The sequence below is a fragment of the Coptis chinensis genome, chromosome 6 (genome assembly GCF_015680905.1).
Source record: "Coptis chinensis isolate HL-2020 chromosome 6, ASM1568090v1, whole genome shotgun sequence".
NCBI lineage: Eukaryota > Viridiplantae > Streptophyta > Magnoliopsida > Ranunculales > Ranunculaceae > Coptis > Coptis chinensis.
Genome location: NC_141461.1, coordinates 98274247 through 98300116, shown reverse-complemented (window position 1 = coordinate 98300116; position 25870 = coordinate 98274247). Strand labels below are relative to the sequence as shown.

The 25870-nt window shown below is 37.5% G+C and overlaps 2 protein-coding genes and 2 long non-coding RNA genes across 7 annotated transcripts in view; 3 read left to right on the top strand and 1 right to left on the bottom strand.

Moving 5' to 3' along the window:
• Nucleotides 1-13830: 13830 nt before the first annotated feature.
• LOC147495979 (protein phosphatase 2C 57-like) overlaps nucleotides 13831-25870 on the bottom strand; it is a 30937-nt gene continuing 18897 nt past the window's right edge. Inside the window, exons 4-6 of one of the 4 annotated variants that reach the window (XM_086564756.1) lie at nucleotides 14803-14905; nucleotides 14588-14686; nucleotides 13831-14499 (exon numbers count right to left, since the gene is read on the bottom strand). In XM_086564756.1, coding sequence (XP_086420882.1) covers nucleotides 14645-14686; nucleotides 14803-14905 — 145 coding nt within the window. In that variant the 3' untranslated portion in view covers nucleotides 13831-14499; nucleotides 14588-14644. Of the gene's footprint in view, nucleotides 14687-14802; nucleotides 14906-25870 lie in introns of all 4 variants that reach the window. The other 3 variants (XM_086564757.1, XM_086564755.1, XM_086564754.1) reach the window with 3 other exon arrangements.
• Nucleotides 21215-23011, top strand: LOC147495982 (replication protein A 70 kDa DNA-binding subunit D-like). The gene is made up of 7 exons (XM_086565302.1): nucleotides 21215-21489; nucleotides 21585-21750; nucleotides 21834-22107; nucleotides 22191-22275; nucleotides 22361-22482; nucleotides 22563-22624; nucleotides 22946-23011. The coding sequence occupies exons 2-7, from the start codon at nucleotides 21598-21600 to the stop codon at nucleotides 23009-23011; spliced, it is 762 nt and encodes a 253-aa protein (XP_086421428.1). The 5' UTR covers nucleotides 21215-21489; nucleotides 21585-21597.
• Nucleotides 23981-24860, top strand: LOC147495981 (uncharacterized). Its single transcript, XR_015200241.1, has 3 exons — nucleotides 23981-24063; nucleotides 24146-24235; nucleotides 24338-24860. It is a non-coding gene; the product is annotated as an uncharacterized LOC147495981 (long non-coding RNA).
• LOC147495980 (uncharacterized) lies at nucleotides 25138-25707 on the top strand. Its single transcript, XR_015200329.1, has 3 exons — nucleotides 25138-25197; nucleotides 25407-25518; nucleotides 25591-25707. It is a non-coding gene; the product is annotated as an uncharacterized LOC147495980 (long non-coding RNA).

Here is a 25870-nt window from a genome sequence, read left to right as displayed (position 1 = left end):
TATAGGAAATTAACAATTTGTTGAATTGTTGTAGACTTGTGGACTAGATTATGTAGATATATATAGACATAGTGTATACTTAAGTGCTTAATTAATCTTTATTGTTTAAACCTTCTTGGGGAAAAAAAAATTATTATATACTTTTGTTTTTGGGGATGGGGATGGGGTGTGCATAATCTCGCACCCTGACTTAGAATCCTCCCGTGGGTCTTTGCTTTGGACACGTCTAACCAAGGTTTTATCTTTAGTTAGAATTATTTTGGGAATATTGGTCAAAGCAAGTTTGATTGCAGCAAAACTGTGAGGCGGTTTAGAGAATTGTCAAGTCGCCTGCGTAGACGTACTTTTAGGAGACGGGGCTCTCCCTAATTTCATTTTGGCAGCACCACGAACATCATCAGTTAATTGCCCCAAGTCCCCCAAGCAACTCTAGAGGAGTTTCAACTAAATGTGAGGAAAGCCAAAAGATGTTATAACCAAAGTTTGAAATCATGACTTAAAACTACTGCAAACCTTTTTATGGCTGTTATATAACGGATAGTTATTATGGTTTTACTGTTGCAGAAGTTTAAGGTTTTAGGTCCATCAATGAATGCCAACTTTGGTTATAACATCTTTAGTTTATGAATCTAAGCAAAATTTCAACATGTATGAAACGTAAAAGAAGCAGCTAACCGAGTTGCACTGACTTGGCAAGCAATCAACCAGCAAACAAGTTAAACTTGTTAGTCAACTACCGAACAAGAATCATAGTATGTGCCAAACTCCTTAAATCTCGAGTTCCTCATTTTGAGAGCTCCTTGAAGTAGAGTTTATGAAGAACTAAAACACCCACACCTAAAACTAACTTCTGTTCTGTGGTTGGACTTGACACCACAACCAACCATGCATGTTGACAAGAAAAGGAGATTAATCATGTCACAAACTAGATTGTACTGATTAATAAATATAGGCTATATGATTAGGTGTACACATCTTATTTGCGTTTCATAATCCAGGACACGACACCAGAAAATGAACTTTAGAGCACTAGTCAGAATTTAATATATCAGGAAGAAACTAAGGCGATATAGTAATAGGTGTTGGAATCTCTTGTGTATTTCTAAATACTAATGTGTGTGTGCAAAGTGGAGGAGATGAACAAATGGTGTTCTCTCCACTTTAGTGCATAGTAGATAGTTCCACATTGGTTATCCACCACATCGGTAGGGTTCGGGCTTGGGCTTGGGCTTACTGTTGTGGGTAGTGGTTTGACCAATAGCCTAAACTTGTTTTGCCTTTTTCTTGAGCAGCAAGTTTCAGTGTTCTATTAGGAGTTGGTCTCTTTTTCTCCTAACCTATATAAATAGGACTGTGAGTCCATAGAGAGAATAGACTTGATCAGAAACTCAACTCAGAGAAACAGAAACTCAAACCAATTCTTTTCTTCTTCTCTTCTTTTGTCGGCCGCCCGAGAGAGAGTTATATTGCCGCTCTAGAGGTAGTCCGTTCTAGTGCAAAGTCAGTCACTTTAACCAACCATTGAATCCTCGCGGAGGAAGACGCCACTTGCCTTTCTCGCACCATTGGAAGGGGCTTAAATCTTTCCTTAAGAACTGACCTAATCCGCCTTTTGGTTATTCCCGCCATCACTGGCCGTCCTTGTTTCTTTATTGCTCTGCGTTCATTCGTTCTACTTTTAGTTGTTTTGTTCATACAACTATTCTAACAATCTTAAGGAAAGAATTTTTGTAGTAGAACAAAGGAGAGTGCTTTTAATAATGACAATCAAAAGATAAGTCTTTTACTTTGAGTTATTGTTTGTATTATTGGGTTATGATTTTAGAAATTTTCTAATAATTTCGTTTTTGGTAGTGTAGAGAAAATTTCTGTTTCACGGTCCGCGGTCGAGGCCAGCGCCAGCAGTGAAGCGCGACTTCACTCACTACTCCGGTGATTTATTTAAAAAGCCAAGCAGCGCCCTTTCCCAGAGTAGAAGCCATACCAGCGCTTTTTTTATGGCCTCGCTTCAAGAACCGCGATTTTTGGTTTTTGGTATAAAAACAAAATCGTTTTTGAAAACCTAACTTTTCCAAAACCAAGAAAGAGAGTGATTACAAGAGAACAATTCTTTGTGAGTTGAGTGTTCATTCTTTGTGAGTGAATTGAGAGAGACTTGTAATCGCCATACTCCGGACATCTAGTAAAGCTTGGAACTCGCAGATGTGGAAGTAGGCAAATTGCCAACCACCTATATATCTCGCCTTGTGGTTTGTTCTTCTTTTACATTGATTGTTTTATTTCATATACTTGTTATTTGATATTGAGAAGTGTTGGGATATTGCTTGGAGGGTGTTGAGTCTTGTCTATTGAGAAAGATCAATCTTTGTGTAGGATTGATCCGCTTTGGTGTGGGTAACGTTGTTTCCGCAGTTTAATTATTCACAACAATTGGTATCGAGCGTAGGTATACGGACCTAGGATTTTGAGTTTAGTACTAAAAATTTGTGTAGACAAGGTGTTCGATTAAATTCCGAGGTGAAACTGTTTCTTTTGGGTTATTGTGTGTAACTTGAAAGATGGCTCCCAAGATGTCAAACGCAAGGTTTGAAGTAGAGAAGTTTAATGGGAAGAATAACTTTGGGATTTGGCAAGTCCAAGTAAAGGACATCCTCATCCAACAAGGTTTGCACAAGGCTTTGAAGGGGATTAAATCTAAGGCGCGAAAGTATGAGTAATGATGATTGGGAAGAGTTCGATCTTCAGGGCTTGTTCATCAATCCGGTTATGTCTTGCTAATGAGGTCATGTATAGTGTGATGGGAGAAAATACCGCTTGCGGTATTTGGCTCAAACTAGAGTCTATGTATATGACCAAGAGCATGATCGAACAAGATGTACCTTAAGAAGCGTCTTTATCGGTACATGATGGTCGATGGTTCAACGATGCAAGAGCACGCGAGTGAGTTCCGTCGACGCCTAGCGGATTATTTGAATGTTGGTATGAAGATGGATGATGAGGATCAAGCGGCATGTTTAATATTCTCCTTGCCGAAAAGCTATGAGCATCTAATGACTACATTCATGAACGAGAAGTCGCCGATCTTGACGAAGTTCGAGTGCTCTTCTTTCTTATGAGTTAATGAAGAAGACACGGTAGAGAATAACATTGATGCAAGTCGGGGGCTAGTGGCAAGAGGAAATTCGATGCGAACGTAATTATTCAAGTAATGATAATTCTAGGTCCAAGTCAAAGAAGCCTTTAAAACATGTACGCTCTACAATTGCAATGAAAAGGACATTACGCAAGTAATTGTCCCCACCCGAAGAAAGAGAACAAGAGAGATGGTCAGAAGAAAGGTAAGGCAAAATTTGAAGCAAATTATGCTTCAGGCTCTGAAGAGGATGAGTTCAGTCTTTGTGTGTCCACACAAGACTATATGACCGAGAGGTGGATTCTTGATTCCGGATGTTCCTATCATATGTGCCCGAATAGAAAGTGGTTTACTTCTTATGAGAGCATTGATGGTGGTTCTGTTTTAATGGGTAATGACGTTGCTTGTAAGACGGTAGGAATTGGAACTATACGGGTCAAGATGTATGATGGTGTAGTGAGGACTCTAACCGATGTGAGACATGTTCCTGAGCTAAAGAAAAGTCTTATTTCTCTTGGTACCTTGATTCCAAAGGCCACAAGTTTGTGGGCGAAGGTGGAGTCCTAAATATTGTTAATGGCTCTTTAATTGTTATGAAGGGGTCAAAAATATGGAACCTTGTATACTCGATTGGTAGTACGGTGATAAAGCGATGTAGCAGATGGGTGCATGTAGTAATGATTCGAGTGCACTAAGATGTGGCATACGCATATCGTTTAGGGCATATGAGTGAAAAGGGTTTGTCCGAAGTGCAAGTTTGAGGTTCTTGAAAAACTTGAAGAAGCCAAGTATGGGGTTCCCGCGGAGCATTAAGGCCTATGGGAAGCAAAGGCGAGTCAAGTTCAAGTCAAGCAAGCACCCGACAACAGGTATCCTTGATTATGTGCATACGGATGTTTGGGGACCCTCCGTGGTGGCTTCCAAGGAGGTAACCGCTATTATGTCTCATTCATTGATGATCATACTTTCGCTATGTGTGGGTGTATATGATGAAATCGAAAAGATGAAGTGTTTGAGACATTTAAGAAGTGGAAGGCAAGGGTTGAGAATCGCACGATAGGAAGGTAAAGACATTACGGTCCGACAATGGTAATCGAAGTATACCCTATGGACCTTTCCAAGAGTTCTTTCGGCGCTAACGTGGAATTGCCGCATTAATCGATACCGAGCACGCCACGCCAGAATGGAATGGCGAGAGGATGAATAGAACTTTGCTTGAAAGAGCAAGATGTTTATTGTCTAATGCCGCCTAGGCAAAGAGTATTGGGCGATGCGGTGTCCATGGCGTGTTACCCGCATTAATAGGTCACCAATACCAGCTATAGATTGCGGGACACCTTATGAGGTGTGGTCGTAACCCACCTGATTATAGTATCTTCTTGAAAGTGTTTGGATCGACACTTACTACCATGTGAGGGACAACAAGCTAGATCCTAGAGCTAAGAAGGCCATATTCTTAGGCTTCGCGAAATGGGGTAAAGGGATACAGATTGTGGTGTCTAGAAGCCCACAAGTTCCCCGGTCGCCAGAGATGTTACTTTTGATGAGACTTCCGTTTATCTTTGAGAAGTTCCGTAGGTCAAGGCGAAATGGTGAAGTCCATGGGTTCAAGCTACTAAGCTTGAGTTGTCCGATGCAAGCAGATGACCGGTTAGATCATGATGAGGTACCAAATCATGGAACCACACAAAGAAACAGGAAGAAGAGCAAGAGCATCCGCGAACTTGTAGTGGTGACCCTCAGCCACGAGAGACAAGTTAAAGAAGTGCACAAGTATGGGCACGAAGCCGTGAAACACTATGGTCGTGGATTTAGTGGCATATGCACCGAATATCGAAGATGATGAGCGGATATAGCTTCAAGGAAGCCGTTAGAGATGCTCATTACGTAGATTGGTTGGTAGCTATGCAAAGGGAGATGGAATCTCTTGATAAAAATCACACATGGGACCTAGTTTTATTGCCAAAGGGCAAAAGGACTATCGGCGAAGAAATGGGTGTTCGAAAGAAAGAGGTCCTTCCCCGAGTCCGACAAAGATCGGGTACAAGGCAAGAGTGGTAGCAAAGGGTTTTTCACAGAAGGAAGGAGTTGACTACAATGAGGTATTTTCCCGGTGGTCAAACATACGCCCATTCGTGTGTTATTAAAGTTTAGTTGCTCACTTTAACCGGGAGTTAGAGCAACTTGATGTGAAAACCGCTTTCTTGCATGGGGACTTGGAAGAAGAGATCTATATGAGACAACTGAAGGGTTTGTCGTTCTTTGAAAGAAGATTATGTATGCAAATTGAATCGGTCACCATGCGGGTTAAAGCAATCGCCCGTGCAATGGTACAAGCGCTTTGACACATTCATGATGCAACATGAGTACACCCGGGCGTAAGTATGACCGGACCGGTCTACTTTAGAAGGCTTCGTGGTAATGACTTCATCTATCTCCCCGCTTTATGTGGATGACATGCTTATTGCTTCCAAAAGCATGGTGGAGATAGACAAGTTGAAATCTCAACTTAGCTCTGAAGTTTGAGATGAAAGACTTAGGTGGAGCCAAGAAGATAATCGGGCATGGAGATTGACAGAGATAGGAAGAAGCGGACGGATAGTTGTATCTCGGAAGAAATACATTCGAAAGTAATTTCTCGATTTGGTATGGAGAATGCAAAGTCGGTTTCTACTCCTTTAGTTGGGCATTTTAGGCTTTTCAGCTAAGTTCTCTCCTAGTTCGATTGGAGGAACAAAAGCATATGGCTAATGTTCCTTATGCAAGTGCCGCGGGTAGTTTGATGTATGCTATGGTGTGCACACCCGGACATTTCCGCAGCGCGCTTAGTGTTGTGGCGGTATATGGCAAATCCGGAAGCGCGGATTGGGAGGCGATGAAATGGGTACTAAGGTACTTGAAGGGTACTTTGGATGTGGGATTAGCTTATGGTGGAGGCACTTGTTATGTCGGTGGGTTTGTGGATTCTCGATTATGCAGGTGATCTAGATAGACGACGATCGACTACATCGGTTATGTGTTTATGATGCATGGTGCACCGGTTAGTTGGAGGTCTATGCTACAGCTACAGATTTGCTCTATCTACTACCGGGCGAGTATATGGCAAAGGCGAGAAAGGAAAGAGGCACTATGGCTTCGAGGTCTTCTAGATGATTTGGGTATTGAAAGCGTAACGTTGTGTTCGGTATTGTGATAGTCGAGTGCTATTCATTTGGCGAAGAACCAAGTTCATCATGGTCGGACCAAGCATATTGATGTCCGATATCACTTTATACCGGATGTCGCTGAGGATGGTGATGTAGCACTTGAGAAAAGTAGACACCCATGACAACCCCCGCCGATATCCGATGAAAGTTGTCACCGGAGTTAAGTTCCAACACCGTTTGGACTTGCTTCAAATCCTACATGTTTGAAAGAGCCCCGTGGGCATAGCCGCCGGGCGGTTATTTCGCGAGTCTTCCTTTGCCGGAGGTGTTTCTACCGGATGTGATCTTGTGGATGTGTTCGGCTTGGTTTTATGTTTTAAAACCTCACCGAGGTGGTGGAGAATGTAGAGAAAATTTCGTTTCTCACGGTCCGAAAGCCGCCAGCCACTACTCCATGATTTAAGCGCCCGCGGCTCAAAGAAGGCGCCCGCGCCATGGCTTTTAATACATACCCAGCCAGAGTAAGAACCGCCCGTCTTTTTTTTTTGCGGGCCTCGCTACAGTAACCGCGATTTTTGGTTTTTTGGTATAAAAACAAAATCAGTTTTTTGGAAAACCTAACTTTTCCAAAACCAAGAAAGAGAGTGATTACAAGAGAACAATTCTTTGTGAGTTGAGTGTTCATTCTTTGTGAGTGAATTGAGAGAGACTTGTAATCGCCATACTCGGACATCTAGTAAAGCTTGGAACTCGCAGTGTGGAAGTAGGCAAATTGCCGAACCACGATATATCTCGTCTTGTGGTTTGTTCTTCTTTTACATTGATTGTTTTATTTCATATACTTGTTATTTGATATTGAGAAGTGTTGGGATATTGCTTGGAGGGTGTTGAAGTCTTGTCTATTGAGAAAGATCAATCTTTATGTAGGATTGATCCGTTTGGTGTGGGTAACGTTGTTTCCGCAGTTAATTATTCACAACAGGTAGGAAACCAATTAAAGATTGAATATTTATTGATCTTTTGTGGTTTATCAAACCCTATATGGTTGTAGACCTTTCTCCTATGTTTGTAGGAGTCAAATATGAGATTTCTATCAAGAAAAACGTCAAAGTTCGTCTTTTTTGACAGCCAAGTCCACTCGTTACGAAACTGCTATAACTTTCAGCTCAGAGCTCGGTTTTGCAATCCGCTTTTTGTGTTGGATAGCTGATTCAAAGAGCTTTCCAGTGGTATAAGGCTTGATACTCAATTCTTCATGAGCTGGTTCAGAATTACAGTTCTTTTGAACTGTTTTTTTCTAGAAGAAGGAAAATATGGTAATCCGATTTTTCAATTGGTTAGGTATCGTATTCTTTCACTCTTTGCAATTCTTTTGGTTTGATTATATGGTGATATTCTTGCCTTGAGTTGCATGCTAGTTTTTCTTAGGAGGGAAATCCCTAAGTTTAAACTTCTTTAATAACCTAGTCAACAAATTATACATGTTTATCACTAAGATATTAATTGGTTTGATTAGAAGTAGTTTGATATTATTTTTCTTTGTACATATGTAGATGTATGTAGATGGTCTAAGAGAGACCTTAAGATATTTAATATCAATCACATTCAAATCTTAGATAGTAATTATAATGTATTCAATGTATAATTGTTTACCTCTATTGAGTATATGTGTTGTTAGACGATGGTTAAAATTAAACTATTGTGAAAATACATGTTAGATGAAGTAACTTGTAGCTTATATCCAATATAGCATATGTTAAAGTTGTATAGCATGCTAGTTTTGGATATTAATCATCGTGGATTTGCTTTGAACTTGATGATAGTTTATTGGTAAATTTTTCTAGTTGAAGACATTAATGGGTTGAGCCATTAGATGTTGTGGTAGTACTTGAGGTCTTGTTGATAGGGTATTCTATCTTACTTGAGCTCATGTAAAAAGAGGAGGTGGAGTCCTCAGTTGTTTTGCATATTCAGTGGTTAGATTTGCTTAAATATCGTATATTTTTTGTTGTGAGGGGTACAGTTAAAGTTTACTTTTCCTGAACCTATGATATGATATTTACCATGTTTGGCATGAATGCATTATTTAACATTGACATGAAGTTTAACCATGTCATATATTATTAAGTAATGAGCATCGTTGTCTACGAGAGGAAACAATATGGGAAACAATCAATATCCTCTTAAACCTAATTTAGTCAAGGAGATGTAAGGTAATGGTTTGTCTTCTTAGACAATATCCTCCAGTGACTATTTTAGACAATGAGATGTAACGCTTGTGGATTGTCTTATTAGGCATTATCCTCCTATGACTATGAATAAATAGCCAAGGTGATGTACAAGTGCGTGGATTGTCTCTCTATGTAAGTTGGAATGTTGAATGATGAAAAAAAGAATGATAATGATATTATCTTGGGTAAAACCTTTTTCATCTAATTCTTCTATTCTTTAAAATTCATTTGAATCACTTGTGGATTTCCTTTTATATAGATAGCATGAACATAATATGACTATGTTTTATATGATCCATAATCATAGACTTGAGTAAAGTATATTCTTGTCATACGAGTGCATATTATTGTTGTTATTTCTTTTAGTGTTTGTAGCGGTATAATGTGTTTTGCATGTAAGTTTGATTAGGTTGAGTAACCATTGAACTGTGGGGGGTGGTGACCCATATGCATGACACTGTTTTACCATAGTTCATCTCACGAGATAATTGGAAAGACACTGAACTACAAAGTATGGAAAGGTCTTGGGCCTATCCAAAAATGCTTCAAAATGTGGGGGGTGTCTTGCCAAGGATATTGTGAATGAATCTAAAAGAAGTCTTTTTGAGACCTAGAATTATCTAGTAGATGTTCATTGGTGAAACTCATAATAGTGATGTTTGTTTTCAGTTGTCATGAGTGATAACAATTTTGTAGATACCACACTATTATTGAATGTCTTATATGCTAATTTTATTTGAGGTTGTGCTTTCTGAGAAATTGGCATAGAGTTGTTGAATGTTCATAATGAACTACATAAGATAATCTCATTATTTCTGCACAAGAAATTTGGAAGACTATCAATGAGTATTTCCACCATTCACGGTGATGATGTTTATATGTTTCTTGAGGAAGAGTCATTAAACTTTAAGGAAGTTGTCTGTCTATGAGAAGTGTCCTTTTTGAAGGATACAACTCCTCTAAACTGGACTCTTGATTTATTGGGGGATCTATATGTTGAATTGGATCTTCAAGAGAAAACTAAAACGTGATAGTTGTATTGCAAAATACAATGCTAATAATAATAGTCAAGGGGTTTCAATCAGAGACAAAATTTATACTATTTTGAAACCTTGATCATATAACTAGAATTTCTTCTACAGAATTCTAAAGACTCTAGTTGAGTAGTTGTCTTGGAACTACAATACCAAGTAGTACCGTGATGAATCAAGGTATACAATTTAGTTAAATCTTTGTATGAGTTGATTCAAGCGCCTATAAATGGCATGAGCAATTCAACAACATATTAGTGTCATATGGATGTCAAAGTACCGTTGTTGATAAAAAATGTGTACTTTCTTTAGAGTAAAGCAAGACATATGTGTTAATCTCTCTTTGTTTAGATGATTTAATATCATGAGTGCTAGCATTGAGAATGTGTATGAGACAGAGAAATTCCTATTTGAAACACATCATAAACCGCCATTGAAAATGATAGTTTATTATGTTGTTAAACTCATTTCTGTAACTGCTATATTCAGTTGTCAAGATGTTGACGTTTGAATATGGTTGAAGTCCACAGCGTACCTTAAACCAGACCGGCCGGATGGTATAAGGGAATTTCGGGCACTACAAAATTGAATGACTGGTGAATATAGGAATTAAAACTCATGTTAGTCTCATTATATTGTTATAGCACTTAGTAGAAATATTTTTCATTGAAAAGTATGGGTATTATGATAGTAAGCATGTGTTAACACATTTTGTCGCAAATATCTATCTTATGAAAAATAATCTCCTTGTGTTTTTTCATACTAAATATGTCAATATCATTGGTAGCCAATTGTACTTTATGGATAATGTATGTGAGACATGACATTGCCTACATTAATGGCATCTTGGAAATGATAACCCATTGTGTCCTTATAAGGAACTTTGATGTATATTGTCAGATTATCCAAGTACTATAGAAGAGCCATTGATTATGGACTGATATTTAGTAGATTTCCATCATTGTTAGAAGGGTAATATGTTATAAACTGGATCCAGTAATGTTTATGTGTTTACCTTTGGTGAAAATTGAGTGTCTTGGATATCATCCAAGCTAATCGCCTTAGAAAAGGCATGTGATGATGCTGAGTGGGTTAGCAACCTCTTGGCAAATCTTCCCATTGGCTCTAAACTGCCTCCTGATGTGTATATGCTTTGCAACTGTCTCATTGCAATAGCTAAGACATGTTATCTTATGTGCAATGGGAAAAGAATACATGTAAGTTGAGATATAACTTAATCAAGCAAATAGAGATTATGTTAGGTTGGACTTAGTTTGGCCACATGTCTAACTGCACCACTTCTTTGGAGGCAAGTGGTTATACGTCGAGGGGGATGGGACTTTTGCTTTAGATAGAGGGCGACATTGACGGCAACCCCACCTATGTGATTGGAGATCCCATGAATTAGGTTCAAAGGGAAAAACAAGTCACCTCGTCGCTCTGGTATGCTATTGTCTTTCTTTGAGACGTCCCACCCTATGACTAGATAGTATTTTTTGTATACTTTGTATAACTTGAATTGCAATGAGAAAGGATGAGTTATTTTACTCTTATTGGAATTCATAGTCCATTTTTTTTATAATGAGATAGTGTATTTTAACCGCAATGTACACTTGATGGATATCCACCTATGTGAATGTAGAACTGGTCGGTTCTTATGAGTATTCGTGGCAAGTACTCTAGAGCATTCATGGAACACAAAAACAAGAAGGGCCAAAAAAGCCAACCATGAAACGGGCATATAATGAAAGAGCAATGTGGGTGCATGTCCTCTATTTTACTACAAGGGAATGTTGGTTCAAAGATTTTTTAATCCGCCACTTTCACGTATTATAAGACATGTTACCCTATGACTGGTTCAAGCCCGTAAAGCACCAGTATCTTATGCATTGTTTTTTCGATTCTCTCTGGCATTTCGTTAACCCATTTCTTTTGTAATATCCTATTCCAAAATAGTAGGGGACTATTAGTATTTTGAAATAGTGGGGGATTGTTGGAATCTCTTGTGTATTTCTAAATACTAGTGTGTGTGTGCAAAGTGGAGGAGATGAACAAATAATGTTCTCTCCACTTTAGTGCATAGTAGATAGTCCCACATTGGTTATCCACCACATCGGGTAGGGTTCGGGCTTGGGCTTGGGCTTACTGTTGTGGGTAGTGGTTTGACCAATAGCCTAAACTTGTTTTGCCTTTTTCTTGAGCAGCAAGTTTCAGTGTTCTATTAGGAGTTGGTCTCTTTTTCTCCTAACCTATATAAATAGGACTGTGAGTCCATAGAGAGAATAGACTTGATCAGAAACTCAACTCAGAGAAACAGAAACTCAAACCAGTTCTTTTCTTCTTCTCTTCTTCTTGTCGGGCCGCTGAGAGAGTTATATTGTTTATTACAGAGGGTAGTCCGTTCTAGTGCAAAGTCAAGCTCGCTGTTAACCATTGAATCCTGTGAGGAAGACGCCATTGTTGCCTTTACTCGCACCATTGGAAGGGCTTAAATCTTTCCTTAAGGACAGCCTAATCCGCGCCTTGGTTATTCCCAGTTACTGCTGTCCTTGTTTCTTTATTGCTACTGTTCCTTTTATTCTACTTTAGTTGTTGTGTTCATACAACTATTCTAACAATAGGGACCCTGGGTGGGTTATATATTGTTAATAACTTGTCTATAACTCCTTCACAGAAGCTTGCTGTAAAGAACACTTCTCCATTCTTTACCGAGTATGGGAAAACATCTATGAGCTAATTTTGGTCATGGTAACTCCGGTTTCATGAAATCTGCTCTGAGTGGTTCGCTAGCTAGACCATATGGCGAAACTGCATTTCAGATTCCCTTCACACAACCAGATACGCAGTGCGTTCAAGGGTTGCACAGGGTTATAAGCATACCAGGCTATATTTTAGCTATTATGTGTTACCGAGTTATCATTGGATTTTACGTGTTAACATTGTTTTTAGTTCACTTTCTGAGTTCAAAGAATTGTGGATATTATAAAAACAACAAAGGGATTAAAGGAATCAGGTAGTGAAGCTTCAGAATATACTTCCTGGCCCAGCTTCTTCCTGTAGCACGCCTGCTGGAACCATGTTATGTGTTGTGGGGTAGCATTGTCTACAACTATTACAGAAGGAACTTGTAGGTTTTCTACTTCGCCTGGTATATACACCATTAAAGAGTCATGAGGTACTTATGACTCACTGGTCAAGCCTTGAGGGTTGGCCCCAAAGGTCTCGGGACTGCTGATTACCACCTCCACCCGGGAGAAGAGGGGTTCCTGTTGATCGTTTATCATCTCGCTTACTTGAACATTGTTATGCGTTTTAGGGTAGCCTTGTCTAGAACTATCACAGAAGGAACTTGTAAGTTTTCTACTTCCCCTGATACCATTAAAGAGTTGTAAATTATTTTAACGATAAGGCAATTCACTGGTCAAGCCTATAGCTTGAGGGTTGGCCCTGAAGGTCGCGGGACTGACTTCCACCTCCACCAGGGTGAAGGAGGGGGAGGGCCTAGGTGCTAACAGAAATGAAGTTGTAAATACCAAATAAAGGAAAATGAAACAGCAATAGCTCTAGATGTTGGGCTCTCTGCCAATGAGTTTTGTTGGTCAATTATGCAGTCAATATAATTGGTAGAGACTAGAGAGTCATGGTGGGTTATGTATGTATAATCTGTTTGGCACCTATATTGCTACTCTGAACTCTCAGTAATTTCACATTATAGTTTGTTGTAATGGTAGTTATTTGAGATGCCATTTCTGTCATCGGAATACTTGGGATTAATTCTGTTCAAGGGTAGTCCAACGTCGTTAAAAACTATTGCAGAAGGCACAGGTCTAAGATTTCAGAATAAAGCAAGAAAGTTCGTTGGTTGAGTGAATATAACAAACAAGATGAATAGGAACCATTTCTGTACCTTGAAAATCAGCAATGATTCCTCATTGTTGATAAATTAGAGAGAGATTGATTGGAGATAATATTTACTTGATTAATTTCTAAGAAGATTACAAAAGTTTATATAGAGATTTACAAGTTTCTAAAATAGGAACTAAAACTAAAATAGTGCGGTGGAAATCTAAATAATACGCGAGGCGCGGGGTGCGCTCTGGTTGAGCTTAGGGTGTGCTATATCTACTGGACTCTTGTCAAGCACGAGGCGCAGGGTGTGCTCTAATCATGTTTTGAATAGGCGCATGGCGCGCTCAGCACTATGACATGAAGAATAACTTCTAATAATTGTCATGGAGAATATTTTTTTTCAGAAAAAGAGATTGCGGATAAGAAAGTTCGCTACTGGGTCGACTGAAATTGCACCTCTATTCTGACATAATAGATATGGCTTAGTGATGCTACATGATAAAATAGCTAAAATTGGTTGTGAAAGGAGGCCTTAACTAAGTACTCACTCAAGGTTCATGTAACATCTCAAATATGAACTTGCGTGAGAACTGGAAACAGAAAATACAGGATAATGAATTACATGTGGTCAATAAGATTGTGTTAAGAGCAGTGCAACAGGGAAATACACTGTCCAGGTCAGAGATTACAAGGCTTTTGTGGCATAGCAAGTTTGTTCTATGGGGACTGCAGCTTGTTGACATCAGTTTGTTATAACAAACTCTAGTTGTATCTTGTCCAATAACTCCACAGAAAACACAAACAATCTACTGTTTAACTGTCAATTCTTCAAGGTTTCGGTAGAGATTCTGCAACAGATGGATTTCACCTTCTATTTAGTAGAGAATGGTAGGAAGCGAATGAGAAACTTAATGGAAGTTGGCCGCGGTCAGTGCTCAAAACGTTGTTCATATGCATTGCTTCTCATGCCAGCGCAGCAGTGCCTGTGGAAGTGTGGATACACATCGACCACAAGAACAACAATTGAGTTGTAGTGACCTCGGTTTAATTACTCAGTAAAATATTGTAAATCCTGTCCTCTATTACTTCTCCATTTCAGAAAAGGATGCCTTAATTCGTTGTAAAAAGAATTATAAATAAGGTGACCATAACAAGCGAGTGAAATTCTATAAATGCAATTGAGAAATGAGGACATACCCCAAATCGGCTATGATGATGCTAACATTATCTTGTGACCGTTGATCCTGCAGAATTTTATGAAGTTGTAGTGAAACCGTTGCCAGAACGGGAGAGAACCTACATTATGGAGCCAATTAAGCATGAAGGAATTTATTGAAGGTACTTTTTAAACTTCATCAGTTTTTAAGGAAGTCATATATGTCTATTAAGTATTGAGAAAGCAAGATTTGTACCACACTTGAGTCACCAACATGAGAAACAATTAGCATATCATTTCTAAGAAATATAGCTGTTGCTGTAGAACCAGATTCAGTTTGCTTCCCTGTCTCTTCAAGCCTTAGCAAAAAAGAGAGACCAAATAACAATAAATTTAACACAATAACATATATTTTGCAAATAAGTGTGCGTACCCTGGTGTGATTAAGGTCGTGCTTGGGGAAAAATAATGGCAATGCTCGAAATTGGTCTTTTAAAAAACATTGGCAACTATCTTATCTTATCTTATATATAAAGCGGATACCAGATTTCCCAATTAGTTCCCGTATTCCCGGTTTTACACCAAGGTTTTTATTGGAAAGGGTACCGGAAAGTTAGACAGCCACTTATTTTTTGTTCTTCATTGAAAGGGTACATTTGTAATTAGCTGTCACCCGAAAAATAACCAAAACAGACGCACCGCTTCGACCAGTTTACCAAAATTAGAAAAACTAAACTATTCGGTCATCTTCTCTAAACCAATCTCTTTCTCAACTCTCTATCTCTGCGCCTTTACATTTTTTTTCATAATCGATTGATGCATCAAAGAGGGGATTCTTTGAGATAAATCTAGACTGCCACTTTCTTTTTGCTCTATCTTAGAAGGGCAAATTAGTAATTGAAATTATTTCCAGACTAAAAAAAGCTCATCCCCAAACAACACACCGATTCTTTTAGATTCAATGAATCTGTTATAATTCACACATCTTCATCTCACACCTAATTTCTCTACATTTACCCAAAACGCATGCCCTCTCTAATCTTCAGCAGACAATTCAATCTCGTTTCTCTCATATAAGTATTTTACTGCTCTAAATTTTTTTCTTCTCGGTTTTTTGCTTCTTTTCCTCTTTTTAAGTTTTTAAGCTAATCGCTACTCCCCTCGCATGTTACGCATCGAAAAATTCATTGAAGTGTTCAAGAGATCATACTCGAAGGTACATTTACAATTAACTTGGTTGAAACAATTTCTTGAGGGATTGTTTAAATTTGAATTATGCTACTGTTTATCCTAGACTTGCGACCAGCTACTTCATGTTTTCATGTTCTAATTTAGTTATAGATTTTGTGGGTAGTCCTATGTTTCCAATGCTTTGATTACTATATTATTCTATTTAGAAATTACTATCAAGAATGACTGAATGAGTGCTACGTTTCTGGATTGGATATTTGTTTTGGTTGTTTTGGTTAGATCTTTGTTTCTGGAATAGTACTTTGAATTTTAGATCCATATTCAATGACTGTACTAAGCATTTGGGATTCATATTTTTGTTTCTCTTTTTATACACTGTGATGGCTTGATCAAATATTTAATTATATCATGTCGCAGTACATGGTAGTTGTAACTAATAATGTTTCCATTCACTTCTTTCTTTCTGTTTCATATTAGATTTCCATTACTTATTGTGATTTTTAGATATCGTATTTCAATTATTGAGTATTGCCAGAATATTTAAATTATCACTTATACAATAACTGGTCCTGTCTTCATATAGTGATTTCAGTTACTCATGATATACATTGATTCATATATGACTTCTTTATGTTTAAATTTTCTAATATCACTTTTCGCCCTTAATATTTCCATGATCATTGGAATTGCTACAAAACATTTTTAACTCCACCAATGCAAACTGCTGTTTTTTACGTTGATGGTCCCAAGTCTAGATAAAGGAGGAGGGAAAAGAGTTACACTATGCAGCTGTGTACTATAGAAATTTACATGCCCCTGCCCCACCACAGCTCCAAATTGTCAAGACTCAAGACATCAATTCATAAAATGTGGTTTCGAACAAATAGGTTATGGTTGATTAGTTATTATATAGTTAAATCACATGTCAAGCTATACCAAATCTTTGGTTCATCGAGATACATAAAGATTACTATATCTTTTCAAAATTGCACCAATCTTATTGTTGGTCTTTATGTACCTAGCTTCCTGATTCATAGTTATTCTCACATTTTAGCGGCAAGAATGTCAGTTGGGTGGGACAATGGTGCATAAGTTTCAGAAAAATTACCGTCTGATGGATGACCTGCTTTTAGATTATGAGCACGTGATACAGGTAACCAATGTAACAATTCTTTACAGTGGACATTCTAAGTGTAGCAACTAAAGCTACAATGATACATAAGCCAAATCATCATGACAATACAGTACAATACAAGAACTTAAGTTTCCAAGTCACAATGCAGTTCCAGTGCGCATTACACAATAGCTTCAGTGCTATGATTATTTCGTTTTAGTTATGTTTGTTTCATTGCAGTTCTATAAATTTTATATTCATATGAAATGCCTTCATTCACTTGGATAAACAGATTAAAGAATGAATATACACATTACCATCAGACTTAAAAGGGTTCATCCTTTAAAGTCACATTGCCAACTGATGTCTATAAATCTGCAGGTAGAATATGAACTTCTAACCAGCAATGCAGGATCTAACTATCAGGGAGGGACCAAGGAGGGACTCCTATAATGTGATAGTTCTAGTGTTCTGACAAGTTGACACATAGGATGAACAAAATCAGATTTTGGAGTTGATTGCCTCTCAAAATATAGAACAACTCTCACTATAGGAGCAAAGGTGGAATAGCAAGGAATCTGCAGAGTTGTGTACCCCCATTCTCCAGTGATTTGTATATGGCTGCAAGTAAATACTTACACCGAGTAGATTTGGTGGTGGTGAACCCTGTGTTGGTGGTGGGTCCATTACTTCAACCAATCACCAACGCTAGCATCGTTCACATACTCAAGTACCTCACTGGGTCTGCTAAAACCTACGCCAACTCGGTACAGACTTGCATTCACGTTAGAGACGTGGATTTAGCTCACATACTCGATTACGAGACTCCTACTTCTGGAAGGTATCTATGTGCCAAGAGCGTCATCGCGACCGCGGTGATGTTGTGGAGATCTTGGCCAAATTCTTCCCTGAATACCCCATCCCTACCAAGTAAGTATAGTATATTAATACGTAACTATTTATGTATTTGTGCGTAATTAATTACCATTAAGCTATCTAGCCAATCAAATCGAGAACACCATACCCACTATTGAGTGGGGGCCAAAATATGAGTAGATAGTGTCATAGTGGCCCAAGTTCCACTAAGGCAGTAAGACTGAATCTGCAACTTTCTACACATGCCTGATTGTGCTAATGGACAGGCTTAGGTGCTCAACAAATTACAAACCGGCCATAAGATTACCTACTTAAGCGAAAAAGACAATTGAGGGCTGTAGTAATTTATTTGTGTTAACAATTTTTTCCTTATGATATTAGAATTTTATGGACACGTAGCAAATCCATACTTAGTATCATGCATAGCATACTGAATTTTCCTTTTATCCACGTGTCGATTGATGTGGGTTGGTGGTGTTGGAACTATATATTCAGTTTCTTACGCATCGAAAGAGGGACTATTGAAGAAGTCTATAGATTCCTTTTTTCTTAAGAAAAATGCTAATCAGCTACCTTAATTATATATTAGTCATCAGTGTTGCCCCTAATTAATTATCCTGAACAACACGTTTATATCTGTTTTTGAACATTTATATAGCCATTGTCTATTTTAGTTAGGGTCATCTTTTGATGCTTATTAAACATGGTTATATCGTGATTCTCCCCGTGACAAGCTGACCAAATTTCGGATACCCCAATCTTTAAGACAGTTCTGGTTTATGGCCTGCGGCTTCATATTGTCAAAAATTTATTATCAGATTACTTGACACTGGCCTTTATCCAGGGAGCAGTTTTTTCGATGACAGGGCAATGATACCAGTGCCCTTAGGCCATAGACATATCCATAAACAAATACATCAGTGTCATGAAGTCCTTGCCCATTGTGTTAATCTCATCAAGCCGGGAAGGCGGTCGGTTTGCCGCATACGACTTTGCCCTAATGTTCCAACATGCAATTATCTTCTTATTGCATTCCTTACGCACACACCGGTTCCCTGATTCGTTTGAAATGCTTCAGAGTATCCTGTTTTTTGTGTGCGCAACCTTATTTAAAGACTTACAAGTTGCTCCTCATGACAACCAGCGCCACGCTGCTCATGCATTTCGGTGTCCATGCCGGTTGCGGACTATAAGTTGAGCGTGAAAAGATCATGCAAGCAACTTCATGGATCTAAGGGTGAGTATGACACATCAAATATCTTCCGCGGGAAAATTATATATGCTCCCTTCATAATTAATGTATACTCCCATGCCAGTAAGATAGTACTCAACAAAGAACCCTTGCAACTCCAAATGTTATCCGTCACACACCGATAGAATCTTCATTACTTTCGATGAGAACTCTCAATAGATTTGGAAACCGTTTTAATCTTAAATGTTGCCTTGGTCAAATAAGAAATATCCTTTAAATGTCTCACCCCCTACTTCTGCCTCTAATTAGACTCTCCCCCTACATACTCTCCATTATCTCTGCAACCACAACGGATGAGGTAAGATTCCTATTTCCTAATTTCACTTTTACTTTCAGTTTGATTTAAATCTTAAATAGTTTATTGTACGTTGCTTTTCTCTATTTTTTTTTTATGCGTTATTTGCAATATGTGCCAAAAAATTTGCAGTGTTATTGATTTTAGTTAGATAGGTTGTCCATTACTTTCAAGGATGATAACTAATAAATACATCCTCCTTTCAACAAATAGAGTCTGAGATGAGGAGACTAAAAATGGAACTAAAGCAAACCATGGACATGTACAGCTCAGCCTGCAAAAAAACAGTCTCAGCTAGACACAAGGTAAGATCTCTTCATTTTGAACACCTGATCATATGTTGTTTATCTACAAAAGTTTCTAACTGAGGACCTGCTTATAACCCAAGTACCAAATTTAAGGTAAGCTTGCATGGACCTTTCTTGATTTCCTTCAAAACCAAGTTAAGAAAAATGGTATCTGTGATGTTTGATATCAGGCTGTAGAGTTTCACCGATGGAAAATTAATGAAGCTCGCAAGTCTGAGGATGCAAAGCTAGCTGAATAGGCAGCACTTGCAATTGCCAAGATGCAAAGGCGAGGGCCTTGCAGACGATGAAAGTCTTTGCAGCATCAAAAAGGATATCCGAACTGGAGACAAAGAGGCAGAAGGGTGTCGAGATGAAGGCTCTGACTGAAGCAGCAGCGAAAACCAAAGTCTTGACTGCTTTGCCAAACAGTAACATACGACATAGAAGAGATCAAGATTGGTACTGATAACTTCTCAGATTCTCTGAAGATTGGTGAAGCTGGATATGGGACAGTTTATAGAGCTGAGCTTGATCCCACACCATTGCCATTAAGGTCTGAAGATCGGCTGCAGCACAAGGGATGAAACAATTCCAACAAGAGGTAACATATTTAGTGCTAGCGGTGGTGGTAGCATCAGTAAATAACTATGCATTTATGTCTTTACCACGAAAATTTTGTATTCATGATTAAAAACATGACTCTTGCGGTGGAAGTGTTAAGGCTGCATTAGACATCCAAACATGGCTCTTTTTGCTCGGTAGCCTCTCTTGAGTCTTGATGCTTAGTCTACGAGTACATGGACAATGGTAGCTTAGAAGAAAGGCTCTTTAGGAAGGGAGGGACACCTACGATTCCATGGTGGACTCGATTCAAGATAGCAGCCGAGAATGCAACTGGACTTCTATTCATTAACCAAACAAAACCCGAGCCCCCGTGCACGGGACCTTAAACCAGGCAATATTCTCCTAGATCACAACCATGTGACCAAGATCATTGACGTTGGGCTGGCACGTTTGTTCCCACCCTCAGTGGACAACACGATTACTCAATATCACATGACATCAGCAGCGGTGACATTTTTCTACATAGACCCAGGAGTACCAAAAACAGGCATACTAGGAACCAACTCTGATATATATACTTTCTAGACAAGGCTATATTGTTGTCGTCATTGTTGATCTATGATACTGGAACTTCGTTCTGACATACATAACAATCTAGCCTTTGTTCCTTCACTTGAATTCATACAGATATAACTATAATAAAATCATTTACACAGGGTGGTAATTTAGAGCTGACACTCATTTTCTTCATAGAACTGCAAGCTTCCATCCCAAATTTTTCTTTCTATTGCAGTCTCCTTTTGAATGTCTTGACGTTATTTTTTTTCAAGTTCCTTTTTATAAAAAAGCGATCGCCGCTAACATTGCTTTTTAAAGCTCAACGAGGGTTTGCGACAAAAAATATATCATAAATCTTTTTGCAAAAAAACATTACTGCTATTTAACATTGTTAATTTTGAATTACACGTTTTTTTCCCACATTAATTACACGTTTTTGAATTACTACACGTCTTACAAATATTTTCCCGCATTAATTTTTTTTCTTCCGTTTTTTTCTTGCAATAAAAAAATGGCTCAACCGCCAAGTTCCTCATTTATAAACAGTTACACAACCACTTCCCTTAAAGCCAAGAATCTAGGTCTCAGTTGAATCTATTTTAAAAGCGATACATCCTACACACCGTTTAGAATACAGATTCAGTTACTTCATGCACTGACATTCCTAACTACCCTGTAACAGGTATGATAGTTCTATAAATACTCAAAAAACTACATTTTCAAATCCCTCTCTTCTTCTATACGTTTCCATTCTCTTATACGTCATCACCAAGAACAACAAGTACCCAAATCACTCCAAAAAGGTTGGTTTCTAAATCTCCTAACTTTTAAGTTACAACTTTTAAATTTGGCATGTTGTCGCTTTATTTTTCCTTGCAACTAATTCATTGCACTTTAGGTACACGTTACAAATGGGTACAGAGGAATATGTTCCATTGTATAAATTAACTGACAAAACTCATCGGTGTAAAATTAAAGTTCGTGTCTCGAGAAGATGGACATTAGGCAGTAAAGACTCCCAAGAGAAGAAGAAAAGATTTGATGTTGTCCTGATTGATGAACAGGTAATTCGTATAAGTCATTTATGTTCCGTTACATTGAATTCTCCCCATTATGACATTGCCTAATTGCTTTTAATTATTTTCAGGGAAATCAAATTCAAGCAATTGTTCCTAAGAACCATTCGAACACATTCTTAAATGTTCTTCACGAAGGACATGTATATCACATTGAAAACTTCAGTGTTCAAACTAGAACAGATTCATTCCGCCCCGTTCAGCACGAATATCTTATACTTATCAGATGGGATACTATTGTTAGGGGATCTTCTGAAGCACACCCTGAAATTCCAAAATATAATTTTGACTTCGTTGAGTTTAACAAAATTAGGCTGCTCCCAAAAGAAAATCAAAATCTGCAAGGTAAGCTGCCGTGATATAAAAGCAGTCTTTCAATTCTAAAAACATCGTTAGAAATGACTATTTCATCAATTTGTTTTTTTCAGATGTGTATGGTACGCTTGAAGGTGTTTCACAATTGATGTTTAGAAAAGGCCTCATGTTGAAAGAGATCTTCTTGAAGAATAGCAGGTTTGCTTTTCCATATGCTCATTTAGAATTTAAAAAATGCATAACCAACTCTATACATTAACACAATAATATATTATCTATGCAGTGGAACTGAACTGAAAATAAATCTCTGGGAAAATGCAATACAATTGATGGATAATGTTATTACGTATGCAACGAGTGTACCGGTGTTGGTTGTCACTTCGCTAACTGTTGGAAGCTATTATGGTGATTATATTAGATTTTTAATCTATATAGCAATTTTTCTTTTACATAACCTTTTTACTCTTAAATTTTTTTTTTTTCAGATCAATACTTCCTTAATTCAACAAAGCGCCAACCAGTTCTATGTCAACTTGGAAATTCGAATGTTAGAATTACGAAACAATTGATCTAATAAAACGAAAACTTATTTAAAATAAAATATGCACTTTTATTAACTAGCCATTGATCAAGTATAACTATATTTTATATTTTTACAGCTCCACTTTCAAAGAAAGAAATATTTCATTGCTACAAGCTTCACCATCAGTTGAGCGTAATATGAAGGACAGATCTTTAAGAAACAGGAAAACGCTTTTTAGAAATTCTTCAAATGTTAAATCACGAGTCCTGTTTGTAAGTTTACTCTACATTTGCCTATCGACCATATTTAATTTTACTTTGCTCAAAATACTTATATTCCATACAGGGACAAGTCTTCACATGCAAAGCAATTATTAAAGATATTGTTCCGCGATTATGCACCGTTCTATAAGTCTTGCACCAAAATCGGCTGCGGAAAAAGTTATAGCCAAAGGTGATCACTATTGGTGCAATAATTGCAACAATGCTATTCCATCTCCGGATGCTAGGTGTGTATTCATATTCTTTTTTTTTTTTAAAGATATTCATTTAATACTTCTCTCGACTTTATGATTTTGATCTAATAAAAATGTATGCTAGGTATCAACTGAAAGCTCGCATTCAAGATGACACAGAAAGTACCCTAATAACTATATTTGGCGATGAAGCAGAAGAGCTACTAAAACATCCAGCTTCTGATTTGGCTAGGCTTATCGAATCGGTAAAACCATTACAACGCATTCTTCTGAAAATTTTCGCATTCGATCTATATGATTTACAAAATACACCATTGTAACTGAATAATTGTCATTTATTGGAGTAGGCCGATGGTATCCAAACTGTTAAGGCCATAATGGATGAAATTATTGGAACTTCGATAGTGTTTGAGATAAAAATCAACCAATACAACATCCAGAGTCAAGGCAAGTATGGCTTTACAGCTAATAAGGTTTTTCAGATGGATTACAATCTTGATTCACGCCAAATACAAGAAGAAATTGAACAGGTAAATAGATATACAAACTTATTCTTTATGATTGTGTTTTTTATCTATTAGATACATACTTCATTGTTTCAACCTTTGGGCGATTCAATTTTATTACACTAGCTACCAATAATATGCCTATTTATCATTGGCTTATATTTATTGGCTTACCTCTTAATATACACTCGGTGACAGAGTCATCACAGATTTTAAATGATTCCTTCCAAGCCCAACTACGACAACATGCAAATTGAACAACTCAACTCTTATGAAGGAAAAGGTATTCATTTACTTTTACCCTACTGCAAATTACTTAGTATCTATACAAAAAAAAAATTGCATATTCCTTTATTCCTCCCTTTATTCTTAATATGCTCTTTTGTCTAGCAAATGATTCTTTTGGCCAGTTCAATGACATTCCTCAGCCCTCAAATAAGAAAAAAAGACCTAATAAAACTTTCAAAAGAAAAGCTTATATGGTATGTGTTTAAATTTTAAATGTTTCCCTTTTTAATAAATAGTTAGACATTCACTTATCCTCTGTATGCTTATTTGTCAAAGGAATTTTCGACTGAAGATTCGAATGAAACATCCCAGACTTCAGTCATTAGACCTCCATCTAAAAGAGTTCGTAGGATAAAAGAAAGCAAGGTATTTAAACATTACTTATTTTCAAACAAATTGACCTTTACCACAATTCTACATGACTCTTCTGACTCATTTCAATCACATATACTTTTTCTTTGTTTGTAGGATTGAAGCTCAAATGTGTCAAAGTAGATAATGCGATGGAGATATTTTATATTTAATTGTTGTTATTATTAGTTGTTTTCTCAAAAAAAAACCTTAATGTGCTATCTTCTGTAACTTTATTGCTTTTAGACATGAAGTCCATCTCTATCATACGTATCAGAACTAACTATAATATTCTGCATAACTTTATTGCATTTATTGTGCTATTTCTTAGATTCCCTCTATATAATTTCCGTTTTACAGTACATTCGTATATATAATCACTTTGGTATTACAAAAGGAAAAGGGAGACTTACTGTAAAGGTTTATAGATTTAAGGGATCAAGATCTAAGGTACTTAAGGGTCATATGCTCCAATTTCTAATAGTCTAGCAGGGAGATAACTGCTTCCACTACAAGAAAAGGTTGTCAAAGCTATTAAGGTGGCATTCTTCCTGAAAATAACTGCAACCATTACGGAGTTCATAGCAAATGTTACTTGCATTTCATGCTACTCTATCTGAGCATATTAGAAACGGATGTTGTTGGCGGTGAATTCGATGTTGTGTTGAATAAAAAGGCAAACATTTGGATCTTTGTTAGGTTTTGTTTCTGTCTCCAAAATCACCGTTACTATTTTTGTATTTATCTTTTATGTCTTTTTATGATTATCGTTTCATAGTTTCATTTGATTAAGCAATTATTAAAAGGAAAAATAAAAAGGTGCATTTGTCATGCATAAAGCTAGCGTGTTACGGCTTCTCATACTCTAATGTCTTTGTTTGTTTGTAGCAGGGCTGAGTGCCAACGTTAAACAATTGTTTTACATTAGTAGTTCTGGGATCTGCAAGCAAGCGAATGAGGCACCTCATGTTGAAGGGGTATGCTTTATGCTTACGCTTTCTGTTTTGTCGAATTCCCATGTGTTTCATACTGGATATTTTCAGAATGTAACAACCCAAAAAACAAACTTAATATGTTGGTCCTACAGATAGCCGATAACTGTTGTCTCATGTTAGAAACAAGTGACATACTTGGGTAGTCGACATCATATTGATTCACAACTTCTTCGATATGTTTCCTTATTCAGATTTAATAATCAGAAATTGTCCAAGACCTAAAATCGTCATCAAGGAAACAAGAAGTAATACTCCTTCACTACCGAAGCACTCCGAAGGGTTACAGGGAAGCATCTGTTAAGGGTAAGCTTCGTCTTTTAAACTCCTAGGGTTTTCTATTCTTAATTGACCTTCTTCTTTTCTTCTCGAATATAGGTCGGCTCCTTTCGTTAACACCCTGTAGAAGTCCTGTGCTAATAAGCAAAAATATTTTTACAACACCCCACTAATAAAACGGATAGAGTAGTTGGAGGGAATACAAGTGTTACATTCATGCCTTCATATTGTGTTGAGTGTTGGGTGTTATTCTTTATCTTGTACTTGGTGCTTCCTTCACTTTCTTCTTTGTATGTGTTGTCTGCTGCTGCTTCTTCTTTATGTGTGTTGTTCTTTGCTGCTGCTGCTCGCGTGGTAGGTGCTGTTTTCTGCCTGCTAC